We start from the raw sequence: 13,153 nt of genomic DNA, 5'->3' as shown, positions 1-13,153 counted from the left end.
TTCCCTGCTGCTGGCATGCTTTAGTGGTTTAGGGGAAAGGAAGCGTCTCACTACCCGTGCTGCCATTGTGCTGGCAGCTGGGTTCAGGCCTGTGGATATGCACAGCCTTCCTTATGGGTTTGGCCTGGGCCGTTTGGCTCAGTAAATTTCTGGGCCGGGCCCACTGCGAGGCCTCCTTATGTTTTTGGGGATTCTGGTTTGTCCTACCGGTCCGGGTCCCCCTTTGTGAGCCAGTTTTGTGGTACCTGGTCCAGCATGGGCCAGGGCCCCCAGGGCCTTTCCTTCTCTGGCACTGCTCTGCTCGGTTGCTGCTTCTTTTTGCTTTTCGATCAAAAAAAAAAAAAAAAAAAATTAAAAATTAAATAAAAAAGATTGAAAATACTGGGCAGCAGCTCTGAAGCGCTGAAGCACTGAAAGGCCAGCAGAAAGGACATTTCAAAATTCTTCAAGTTGTTTCAAATTGTTTAAAATTGTATTAAGACTGTCAATGGTTTTTGATAACTATTGATGGAACTCTTTTGCAGAAGTCTGTTTCAGGACCAAAAGGACTCTCAGATATTCCAAGGGAAACAACTTCGGCTCTTGGACTGTTCCTGAAACTCAGCTGCATGGACTTGAATTCTCTTTGCATTGTTTCTTGCAATTTTTCTTATATTGTAGGATTGTTTTAGTGATTTGTGAGTATTCTATATTTTATAGGTGAAGGAATTTCCTGTTCATTCCACATCAGCATTTTTCTTTTTTTTTTATACAATTTATAAAGGTGAGATGTCACAGACATTTCTCCACAGAAATCCTTTCTTTCAGATTTCTGCGTCTTCGGGAGGCCAGAGGCCCCCGAAGAGAAGGTAAACAATTATTATCAGCTGCTGGGGAATGCAACAGGAACACCTTGATTGGCTCATTTTCTATGTTTATAATTAAGAGCCAATCACCAGTGCAAGCCAGGGGACTGAGTCCTTGGCCACAGCTTTGTTGTGGATTCGTTTCTATCTATTCTTAGCTAGCCTAGCTGCTCTGCAAAACCTCTCTCTATATTCTTATTAGTATAACTATAATGTATTATATATATATCTTAATAAATCAAGCCTTCTGATCAAGATACAAGATTCACCATCTCTCTCTCACCAACCGCGCCCCACGTTGGGCGCGGTAATATCTGTCTTCCACAGTGCTTATGGGAATTGCTCCTCTTCTATGTTTGCTATATTAGGCTTTTTGGGGAAAGGAGTTGTTAAGGATACATTCTGAGATCTGAAATATCTTTGATAACCGTTCATTTCCTTTTTTTTTTCCTAGGGCCGAAATGGGAAAGGCTCCATTTTCGTGTGGGCTTCAGGGAACGGAGGTCGCCAGGGTGACAACTGCAACTGTGATGGTTACACTGACAGCATCTACACCATCTCCATTAGCAGTGCTTCTCAGCAAGGGCTCTCTCCCTGGTATGCAGAGAAGTGCTCCTCAACTCTGGCCACAGCATACAGCAGCGGGGATTACACTGACCAAAGAATTGTAAGTTGTTTTTACCAGTTTCAGAACAAACAGAAAAGTATGATATATGCAAATAATAAACAAAACATCCTAAATGCTTGGCTTCCAGTGCCTGCTTTATGTTTTGTGGTTAGTGCCTTTTGGAAAATTTAAGGGATCTGCGATCCAAAAGGTGATTGTATTCCTCTATTCTTCTACCTTATAGCAATGGTTAAATGAAATCATTGTGTCGATGCAGTCAAATCAATGTGCTGAATTTGTCTGCGGTTTGTGTATGAATGTGGTCTCTGTATGCTTTGATATGGCACTATTCTTCACAAAGGGCAAATGAAGAGAGATTTAGAGCAAAAATAAAATCTGTGATGTCAGGGCCGCTGCTCTACCTTGTCATTACATTTTTTAATGCAAGGGACAGCAACCACAGTGAGTGGCTCCAAACCTTCCAAACTCGGCAAGCAGGCATGCCAGTCTGTGTGCCTTCCTTAATTGTGCTGAAGAAAATTGGTGTGGCACAATAGTGCTGAAATACCTGTAATTTCTGTCCAGCCCTGGTTCATGTTAATTTTACAATGCACTGCACTGATGGTGATTAAAACAGCGTCATTCCAAGTTAGCTGGAGATCAGTCCTTACTATGTGGCTTCTCTTTATAGGCAAGATTTAGATAAATGGGCTGATGAGTTTGGTGTTTATTCATTACAAATTATAGTTCTTCTGCTGAAGAGGGAGCAGAACACCAATGCTAATCCTATGAGTAATTTCCTAGTAAGCAGTAATTTTGAATGTTCTAGGCCCAACACAATGATCTGTTTTCATGAATCACCAGTAAGGCTGAAACACTTATTGTGAAACCTTTAGACTAAAATAAGATATTCAGAGTGGGAGTATTTTGTTCCAACAAAAAACGTTTTGATACTAAAATTATAGTTGAAGTAAAAAGAGTGGATTGAAATATGAACAGATTTAAACACTCATCCCTTTTTCTTGCTGTGAGGAGTGTATTAATACGCACCAAGTAAAGGACACATAGTTGCGTTTGCAAGTATGGATACTACAGTATTTACAACTGTTTATTTATGCTTTTTTTCTTTTTCTTTTTTCTTTTTTTTTGGTAAGTTTTATTGTTTTCTGTCAGACAAGTGTTGATCTTCACAATGAATGTACAGAAACTCACACAGGGACTTCTGCATCTGCACCTCTGGCAGCAGGAATTTTTGCTCTGGCGCTAGAAGCAAAGTAAGATGTCACACCATCACCTTTGAAACTTCTTTCTCTCAGCCACCCCACTGACTTTCCCAAAATGCCTGCTGTAAGAGGCACTACCTCATACTGCAACTCCACTTTTTATCAGTCAGGCAAAAGTCAGTCCACTTTTTGTTTGCTCAGGCTGATGACTAAAAAATGAGCAGCTACTTGCCCCAACACCTTCCTAGAAAAGCAGAACCAATGCAAATAAATCATGATGACTGAGGAATATTTTGTGTGTTTGTGTGTTGGCAACAGCATTTACTGATTTCTGGTCAGATGCATCTAAAAGTGAGTGTGCACATGGAATCAGGAGAATGTGATTTGAAGACAATGGGCTGCAGGAGTTTAAGCTAAGCCTCAGCAAATGTGCAGAAGAATTTCTGCCAGTGACAAGGCATAAAAGAGAAGGTGACCAAGCTTGTCTGTCAGAGCAGGAAGGGAGCAGGCAGGTTTGGATGCTGTAGGGCAGGTAGTCAGAATTTAGGCCTTGGGGAAGCTAAGAAAGGATGGGACAATGACTTTTTTTCACAGAAAACACTTCAGGCAATAGTGCACAGGTTTAATGCTTGTATTATGTAGATTCAGCTCCATTTTCTACTGCACATCCCTTTGATGACATGAGCCTATATGAAATATTAGATGTTAAAAATCAGATTTTTAAAGAGTAGAGTGAGTCACAGATGGAATCAAATACCCAGTTTTCAAAGTCCTGGCATTAAAAAGTGAGGTAGAAAATTCTAGTGTTGCTAGCTAACTTTGAATACCCAAATTGTTTTGGAGGATTGGACTCTTGCTAGATACCCATTCTTCATGGACACAGAAATCTTGTGCTCCCAGAGAGGTATTGTGAGGATAAGTGCAAAATGCTGTGTGTTATAAAGCAGTGGGACGCCATATGCATTTGAAGCACATTCTGTTTCAGTCTAATAATTGATGGAAAAATGATAGATAGCCCTGAAACAACTAACCAGGAGCATTTTCCAAACAGCCCAGATCTAATGTGGAGGGATATGCAGCACTTGGTAGTGTGGACCTCAGAATATGACCCACTGGCTGGAAATCCAGGATGGAAAAAGAATGGAGCAGGACTGATGGTCAACAGCCGATTCGGGTTTGGGCTATTCAACACCAATGCCTTGGTGGATTTAGCTGATCCCAAGAGATGGAAAAGTGTACCAGAAAAGAGAGAGTGCATTGTCAAAGACAAGAGCTTTGAACCCAGGTAAGGATTTGCAGTTACCTATTGTAATAAAGCCTGAAGGATCATATTCTTCACAGATTGCTCTGAACAGAAATAAGGAACTTCTTTTGATTCATTTAGTTTTGCCAGACTGTATTCCCCAGAGGCAGGCAAGCAACATTGCTTCTTGGTTTGTTTTTTTAGTGTAAGACTGATGGAAATTACTAGCATGAAGCCTTAACAAAGACTAAGATTATTATATCTGCTTGTGCAGACAGTGTATAAAAGAATGATACCATGAGGCTGAGCCCAATCAGCAAGGCTGTGAATTTTAGACAACCATCAGAAGAGAGATGAAAAGATACTGATGTCTCACAAAGATTTTTTAAAAATAAAAGTGTCTGTAATGGGTCTTAGCAATTCTTCTCCTGTGACAGGCTTGTATATGTTGTAATCAAGGTGATATATTTAAGTTTAGTAATGTCTGCAGCATTTCTCTTATGAAACACAAATCTGTCAAAGGCTCACTGAAAAGTCTTATGAGCCACATGCCAACATCACAGTGAACCTGAACAGATAGATTAATTATCATTACTCCTTGGGCTGGTTAATCAATAAGGATACCTAGACTCTTTTTGTCTCTGCATGTTGGCATATGGATTTTTTCCAGAAAAAAAATATCAGTTTCAATGGCTGAAATTATACCATGTATACCATGTATGTCATTCTTTTTCTATATTTATGGTGTTGCCTTTAAATATATTTATAAATTGTGACAAGGCTCCTTGGGGCTTCTCTGCTCCTTATTATGTAAATATTGCTCCCTTGCTTTTTTTCTTATACATAAACAAGCCAAACAAAATTTCTCCTGTGCAGTGGAACCTCTTTTGCTGCAGAAATGCTTTATGAGCTGCAGCATTTTTGCAATAATAACAATGCAAATGCATTTTTTCACCCTGTTGGAGGACCAGGCTGTAACAATATACATCCAGTCACGAAAATAAAAAATCTCTTAACCAGTGAAGAAATCATGACAAGTCTGTAGTGGTTTCATAATACTGTATGAGTTTTACCTTCAAAACTTCCATTTCAGAAGTTTCTTGAACAGCTCATCGGTGGGAAAGACTGGTTGTGCCTGACATCTTCTCCTTATGCTTCTTTTACTTGTGTTCACTACCTTTTCGTGCCAGAGATAGAACACTGAACAAGATGTACCTTCTTGGTGCGACCTAACAGCTTGTGCACTCCTAAGCACTGCTGTAAAAATAATGACAGGAGCCACTGCTAAAGGAGGCACTGCTGAGCAGTGTATTTTCCAGGTCACCTCTGCTCGAGGCAGTGTGCAAAGCTGACAAATATGAAAAGTAGGAGCAGGCAGCACATGGACAATCAGAGTGTTGATCTTGCACCCACACAGGGACCAGCACTGTCTTACTGGCTGAGAGAGAGAGGGACAAATCTCCCAATGGATTCAAGAACTGGGACTTCATGTCTGTCCACACGTGGGGGGAAAATCCAGCAGGCACCTGGATTTTAAGAATTACTGATATGGTGAGTATGCCTGTATGCTAACTAGCTGTGTTTGGGAGCTAAAACAGATTAAATGATCACTCATCACTACAAAGCACATTGAGTAATGAGCCTGCTCATTAAGCAAGATTATGAGAGGCTATTGACGATATCCAGCTGGGTTAAGGATTAAAGAAAAAAGGTAGGGTCAAATTTTCTTGTTCTTTACATATATGCAACGCCCCATTCCCATTTCACTAGCCCATACCTCTAAAAAAATTTCAAGCTTGTTTTTTTCAGACACATATCACCAAAATTAATCACTTGATAAAGTTTTCTTTGATTCTTGGATAGAAATATTAAATGAAATTAACACATGGTTAACTGGAAATTCTTTTCTGCAGAGAAGAGCACAGCATGGATCTAGTCTTCTTTTGGTCCATATACATAGCTTTCATTACCTGGGAACCTTTTGAATTAATGATTTTTTGGGGGATCTCAGTGATCTATTCTGATGTATACATTCCCCTAATTTCTTTCTGAGAGTATCTAGTGCTGAACAACGCTTAAGGATTAAAGCTGAGTAGTCTACAGATATGAAATAAATCAGTTCACTAAAGCTACCTGGGGAATATGGATTAGAACAGCAAGACACCAGAATTAAGCTGCTTGGTAGGCAACTGAAAAAGAATTCCCTTCAAAGAGAGAGTGATCAAGCTCACTCATTGAAGTTGTCTGTTAATAAGCTTGTCCTTAAGGCTCAGATCTTGCCAAAAACTGAAAGCTTCCTGTTGGACACCGAGCCTTCAGCCCCTATTGGCCTCAAATTGTAAACAGGAGGGTGTTGCCAAGAGCTGAGCAGATGGACAAGGCACTGGGAGTAAATATTACCATCAGCAGTGTAGTGTTAATGCTGCAGGCTCATAGATAGCCCCATGGTTACAGATATCCTGCTCTTTGAATGCATTTTTGTGGAACAAAGTTGAGAAGAGCATTTTGTTTGTCAATTAGCCCTCATTTCAAGTGAGAGCTTCCTGAAACTTACAATAAAGCAAGATTTTTGTCCTCAAGGCATAATACACTCAATCCTCACCTTGTAGGTTTTTTCTCTAGTTTTTTCTCTACTTGTCTCTTCCACTTTCTACTTCTATTTCTACTTCCACTTCTATTTCTACTGCCACCAAAATTTATAAATAAACATTTGCTGCTTTCTTCCACACACTGTATTTCAGATTGCTGTTGTACACCACATAATAAAAAAGAATAGTATTCTACATTGCCATTTCCAATGTTAAGTTTTATAAGGAATGACCAAGGAACAGCCTAGTGAACAAGTTGTAATAATGCAAAATACTGCTTCAGTAACTTCTAGTATTCTGTGTTATGACAAAATTCCATTGATGCTTACATGATGAATTAATAATTATGTTACATTAAAATGTGAATATTTTATGTGGTTAGGCTATTTTATTAAATCCCACATTCTAATATACTCTGTCTCTACTACATCTGGGGTTTTTGTGCTTATGAATCATACTCCATAGGTAGGTATTGAAAGCCTGATAATTTGCTTTGGTCGCTTCTGTGTACTTTGCATTCAAGTGTGTATTTTGCTCTTTTATGTCCTGAGAGCCCATTCTGATGCCATGCTTGTTTTTCAGTCCAGGCGAATACAAAATGAGGGGAGGATTGTAAACTGGAAATTGATTTTGCGTGGCACTGCTACCCAGCCCGAGCACATGAAGCAGCCACGTGTGTATACATCCTACAATGCTGTGCAGAATGACAGAAGAGGAGTGGAGAAGATGACGGATCTTGTGGAGGTAGAGTTGTATTGCATTTATTCCTTACATGTTTTTCAGTGTATAAAAAAATGTTGGTTTTTTTTGGTGAGGTTTTTGGGGTTTTTTTTTGCCTAGTAAGAAGACACATATTTATTTTGTATTCATTTCATCTAACTCCTGATTGGTTTTGAGTGTATATTGTAATTTTGCCCATGTCAACAACTAATATTTTTATGTGTCTCTCCTTCAAATTGCAAAATGTAAGGAATTTGGGATCATAACAGGAAATTGCTCCCAAAGCAAGGAACTCTGTGGCTAATGCAGCTGAGTGGTGGAAGGAGGGAGGAAGACACCTCTGACAGACACACTAAATTGATGTAATTCTACTGAAAACGAGTGTCACATTCTAAAGGAAATTTTCCTGCTGGAGAGCTTCCAGTGAGTTTGCAAGGAATTTCAGAAACAAAAGGCTTGAGAAAAATCAGGGACTCTTTGATTCAAAGGTTTGGCCCAGTGGATCTGTTGCTGCCAGATCCTTTAGCACCCCCTGTTTACCCTACAGATAGCAGTGCTCTAAAAATACAACAAGGCAGGGTGACCCTGGGTTGCAGGATGCACAGGATGGTAGTAATGCACATTTTCATAGTGCTTGACTATGTCAACAGCATTAGAAAATAATCCCATCACATCAAATTGTCTCCCCATTAAGTAATTAGGACATCCATAAAGCACAGATAGTTTAACCTTCCTCAGACAGGTTATGAAAGGTGAGTGTGATAATGGTCTCTAAATCCATTACATAAATGTCCCCAGGTCTGGCAGCTGCGGGCAAAAAAAAAAATTGGAAGAAAGTAAAAGTGGATTCAGCATTTGCTGTAGTAGAAAATGGGTGGACATGGTAAAAATTACATGAAGATAAAATGAGTGTTCAGTTAGAAATGCCATTCTGGTTTGAATGAGGAAGCTCCGCAGGCATATACTAGTGTTGAAATAAGATCATGCCTCTCACCAGCTGCTCTGTGAACCTGTACTTGGGATTGGCCTTCCAAGGTCTCCTAGGTTTGTGTTATGCTCACCCATTTGCCATACTTCACTGCCTTTTTCTCAGGTGAGATCATCTACAGAGAAGGTTTCAGGGAAACACTGCGTCCATCCTTTTCCTGAGAGTACAAGGCACAATCAGAACTGCAATCACCACTGCATTTTATGTTTCCTTCATTTAGAGTGCTGTGTCTCATGACACAAGAATTATTTCCTAAGACTGGGACAAATCCAAATACTATAATATGTATAAAATGAAATGTTGTATTTTGCCATCTGAATTTATAAATGCCTGTATTGTGGAATCTGAATTTATAAATGCCTGTATTGCGGGAGGATTTGATATTTTTTACAGTGTAGTACTTTCAAAAGTTTGTTTCGGTTGATGAAGCCATTTATTATAATGGTTAATAGCTTCTGAAAAATAAAAGAATTAAAAGACACTCAAAAATATATTAAGGGAATTGCAGCAGTTAATAAATAACCTAAAATACACTTTCAGGAATAACTTTGATCAGATACTTAGATAAGGCAATGTAAAAATACACTCACAATATTTGGATAGGTAATCTAAAATACACTCACAGAAGAAACTTTGGAATTAGAATATTTGAAGAAGAAGAAGTGGAAGCCAATAAGTTAAAGTGACCTGCCAACCCGTTAGGATCAAGCCAAGTACAACAGTTACTTCAGCTAAGTCATGGAAAAACATGCCAAGGATAACAGGAAGAAGACCAAATTAGGAAAAGCTTAAAATTTAACTAAGGAAGACCAAGAATTCCCGGAAGACTCCGCCTGCCTATGAATATGCATGTAATAAATGATGTAATCCTTGTTTAAAATTGTATAAAAACCCGCTTTTGCTGTACATAATTTAGAAATCCATTTTGTGATTTCTCTGACGCATCGTAATAAAATACCTTCTGCTTATCTGACTTAGGCTGAGTCTCTTAAGCAGTTATTCTCGCCTTTTGGGGCAAAATTCGGCATCATTGATAATGGTCTACTTGTTTTCTAGATGCCCAAGAGGCTCCTGAATGAAAAAATGACATTTTCCCACACACAGGTGGAGATCACCATCCAGAGCAAGCCTTAATCCAGTCAGTCTTTCATTGACACCTGACCTTTTTTCATGCTAATCTGTGTTCTAGGACCATACCACACTGGAGAGCCTGAGTGAAAAACCCAAGGCCACAGAAGACACCAGCAGTGACAAAGCAGAAGATAAAACCCCTTCAGAAGCCATGCTGCATTTACTGCAAAGTGCTTTTAGCAGGCAGATGGATCAGAAGCAGCTGCCAAAAAAGACTGCAAGCGAGAAGTTAAACATTCCATACGAACACTTCTATCAAGCCCTCAGAAAATTGAACAAGCCCTCCCAGTTAAGAGGCTCAGAAGAAAGTCTGTACAGTGACTACGTTGATCTTTTTTACAATGACAAACCTTACAAGCATAGAGATGATAAACTGCTGCAAGCGTTGGTTGATATCATAAATGAGGGAAATTAACTGTAGGGTATGGCACTGAGTTGGAAATATTCGTTCTCCCCACCTGTAGTTTTTTTTCCAAAGTCTGTGTACACTCTAGTTGTGTGATTGCTGCTTTGATTGCTTCATATTTAATACAAATATCAAGGAGGGGAAAAACGGGTGTAAGGGGATAAGACAGGAAAATTACACTTTTTAGTATAATCTTTTTTCAAAACCTTTCTTCAGAGTAGATTTGCCCTTTCAGGCATGAAATGCAGTAGTACTCCCCTGAAAACCCTAATACTCTATTTTAAACAATTTTCACATTGCTTATTCTTCCACCCTCTTCACTTAAGCATGCAGTAGAATTCAAAATCTGAATTACCAAGCAGTTTTGAACCAAACTGCCAAAGCTATGGGGATATATTCTCATCCATGGATTTGTCATGAATATTGCAGTCTTTGTTATATTTGTCATTTATTCCGATTTAATACTTGCAGCCAGTACTGCTTCCGTCATAGGTGTTTTGTTCCTCCTCCAAACAAACGCTCCCTTGCCCTTCTGTTCTCCTGTAGAGGAACATCTGGGAGGCTGGGGTTGGACTGGGGCATCGGTGAACACTGATGAAGTTATTCACAATTTAGATACAGACAGAAACACCCAAATTAAAAAAGAGCCGCCGTGGAGGCATCCCAGACCATGGGATGGCATTCTCTCCAGCAGGCTTGGAACTTACCCAAGTGAAGTGCCTGAATTATGGTCTTTCTAGACCCCATGTGTTCAATGAGGGCAGAGTCTCACTTCAGAGTACTTGGCTTTCTTTTCACGAGTTATGCATCCCCTGATGGAGCACTGACCTGTTTGTGCCAATTATTTGAGCTTTGGGCTCCAACCTCTGACCCGTGGAGCCTCAGTCAGGTCTCCAAAGCAGTACAAGGCTGCCTTCTGAGATGCCTACATCTGCAAGCAGCCAGAGACTGTTGCAGAAAAGTCCACCCAAAGACTCTAAAATTCCCAAAATTTCTAGGAAGACGAGGCAAAATTGTCTGAGATTTAAATAAAAAAACAAACAGTACCCTGAGAAGGGTGAGCATGGAATGTGGAGTGGTAAGAAGAGTTTGTGAGGCAGAGGTGGCTGTCAGAAAACAACTAGGGTAAGTAACCCCCTAACATTAGCAGTTTTCCATACATACCTCTTTAATTAGAGTCAAAATTATATATTATTTTGCTTCTAATAAATGAAAAAAAAAAAAAAAGCCATGTTGGAGGCTCAGAAAAGCTAGGGGATCTAGAACAAGGAAATGAAGATTCCTAGGGGATAGTTATCTCATTGAAGTACTAAAGAAAACCCAAAAAAGTGCTGACTGCTTTTTACTTTTCTTCCTCTTACCTACTATTGAAATGTGTTTTGTAGACTCTCTAGAAATATTTGATTGGATTCTTTCTCACTGTCTATTCTTTAAAATTATGCAAGTATCTCTAAGACAGGAATTTTACATTCTGCTCATAATCCATCAGTTCAAATAAAAGTTTTTCAAACTTCACACTAAATCCTGTAATTTAAAGGTAAACCTATTTACTGTAACTAATTAAGAATTCTGTGGAAAAAAGGACTTCTCTAAAGACTTTGAAAATTTTCTTACCAAATGTAAGATATAAAAAACATTCTTTGTCGTGGCTTCATGCCTGTCTTGGGCTTAGCCTGCCTTTTTGCCAGTTTTAAGGATTCTTTAATATTCTTCTAGTCAGCAGTTGAAGGATAATATCTCTGCTACTGAATGCTGCTGGTACTGAATCACTCCCTCTCTACTAAGAAATTTGCTTAGGAAGAGAAGTCATTAAAAAAAAAAATAAAAAATTCCTGCAAGTGGTCCAGATCAGAAAGCTTTTCCCTTTGCTGTCCTTTCCATGCAAAAGCTTTCTGGCAGTGCATAACTAATGAACAAGCAAACCATGAAAATTTCTAATTGCTGCTATTACAGAATGAGAGCACTTATTTTCACTAATGTTTAATTTTCAGAATAGGCTCATATGGCAAGGTAAGGGCCAATTTTAGTCCTGTGCAATGAAGCTTAGAGGCTGGTTCCCTCAGATAACAACAAATTTAGCTAGTCCTCATTCAGGTATATTACAGGGAGGAAAGTACTAACAACACTCCATCAGGCCTTGAAAGAAATGTTCAGGTTAAAAGGGTGGGAAACTAAAGACCCTCCTTTGTTTTAAGATCAGTTCCTATGCTGTAGCCAAAGTTTCAATAGATTACAAGTTTAAAATCTCTCTTTTGAATGTTTCCAACCCAGATCAGCTTGTATAGGAGTAAATTATTTTTATTGTTAGTCTTTCCTTGGTGCCTGTGTGGGTTTTGTGAAAAATGTAAAAGTAAAAAAAAAGTTTTCTCTCAGAATTTTAAATTATCTTTTTGTTACAGGTATTTATAATATAGCAAAGATTTTATTGAACAGAGAGAATTTTAAAAGGCATAATAAATTATATTGAAAAACCAGATTTTTTCTTGAGAAAGAGACAATTTCATCCAATAAAACATATTTTTTAAAAGGCATGTTACAACAGCAACTGCAACATGCATGCGATGTGATGTTAAAATTTGTCTACTAGTAGCATAATACAATGTGTTAGCAGTGCTCAGTGTGTGGTCTTAACATTTGTAAAGAAAACAGCAAGATAAAGTCAAGCTATTGACTTAAAAGGAATGGGAAATTGAGTTTAGAATGAAAAATAATGGTTTGGGGAAATAATCAGGATTGGGTGGAAAGAAATGTGGAATGTACTGAGAATGAGGGCTTCCAAGGGATCTCTTCAGCAGGAACACTCACTTGTTTCCTTCTCACAACAGCAGCCAAGTAAGGTTTGCTGTGGACATCACTGACAGCAGCACTGTCTCTAATTCCGACAATTAAAATAATTCTGCCTATTTAATACACAGATGTGTGTGTCAGAAGCACTAAAATGAAATAATGCAGCAAAAAGAGTCAGGGGGTCAGGTTAAACACATGGGTATTCTCTTCCTTGCATGAAAACTGTTGAAATAATTGTTGTTCCCTCCACTCACATTGGCAGCAAAAAGAGCCCTTAAACCCTTGTACACTGAACAGTGTAACCAACTACCTCTCATTTACAAAATCTTCTTTGTCAAATGCCCTAAGGATAATTAAAACACTCTTAATGTGATTTCAACAGACACATTCCCTTGTGAGAAATACTGACAGTAAATGTACACAGAAAATTAACTTCTGAAGTAGCTTTAAGAAAAGAGAGAAATCTAAGCCTAAATTAGAGCAAAGTACCTAGCTTCCACACTAAACAGTATTTTTTCCTTCAAGTTGACTGGCTTTTGAAATGCTGCATTTGAACTTTCTACCTTCCCCAGCTTTGAGTTTTCCAAGCAGAGTTTCTGTTAAGTCACATCTTGT

The 13,153-nt window shown here is 38.8% G+C and overlaps 1 protein-coding gene across 1 annotated transcript in view; it reads left to right on the top strand.

Moving 5' to 3' along the window:
* Nucleotides 1-10,140, top strand: part of LOC132086429 (neuroendocrine convertase 1-like) — a 28,374-nt gene extending 18,234 nt beyond the window's left edge. Inside the window, exons 6-12 of the mRNA XM_059492100.1 lie at nt 1,300-1,512; nt 2,626-2,726; nt 3,727-3,960; nt 5,109-5,140; nt 5,336-5,469; nt 7,089-7,250; nt 9,404-10,140. Of these exons, the coding sequence (XP_059348083.1) occupies nt 1,300-1,512; nt 2,626-2,726; nt 3,727-3,960; nt 5,109-5,140; nt 5,336-5,469; nt 7,089-7,250; nt 9,404-9,760 (1,233 nt within the window). The 3' untranslated portion in view covers nt 9,761-10,140. The remainder of the gene's footprint in view (nt 1-1,299; nt 1,513-2,625; nt 2,727-3,726; nt 3,961-5,108; nt 5,141-5,335; nt 5,470-7,088; nt 7,251-9,403) is intronic.
* Nucleotides 10,141-13,153: the final 3,013 nt, after the last annotated feature.

The sequence above is a fragment of the Ammospiza nelsoni genome, chromosome Z (genome assembly GCF_027579445.1).
Source record: "Ammospiza nelsoni isolate bAmmNel1 chromosome Z, bAmmNel1.pri, whole genome shotgun sequence".
NCBI classification, from domain to species: Eukaryota; Metazoa; Chordata; class Aves; order Passeriformes; family Passerellidae; genus Ammospiza; species Ammospiza nelsoni.
The sequence above is the reverse complement of the archived record's forward strand: the minus strand, read 5'-3'. Positions and strand labels throughout refer to the sequence as shown.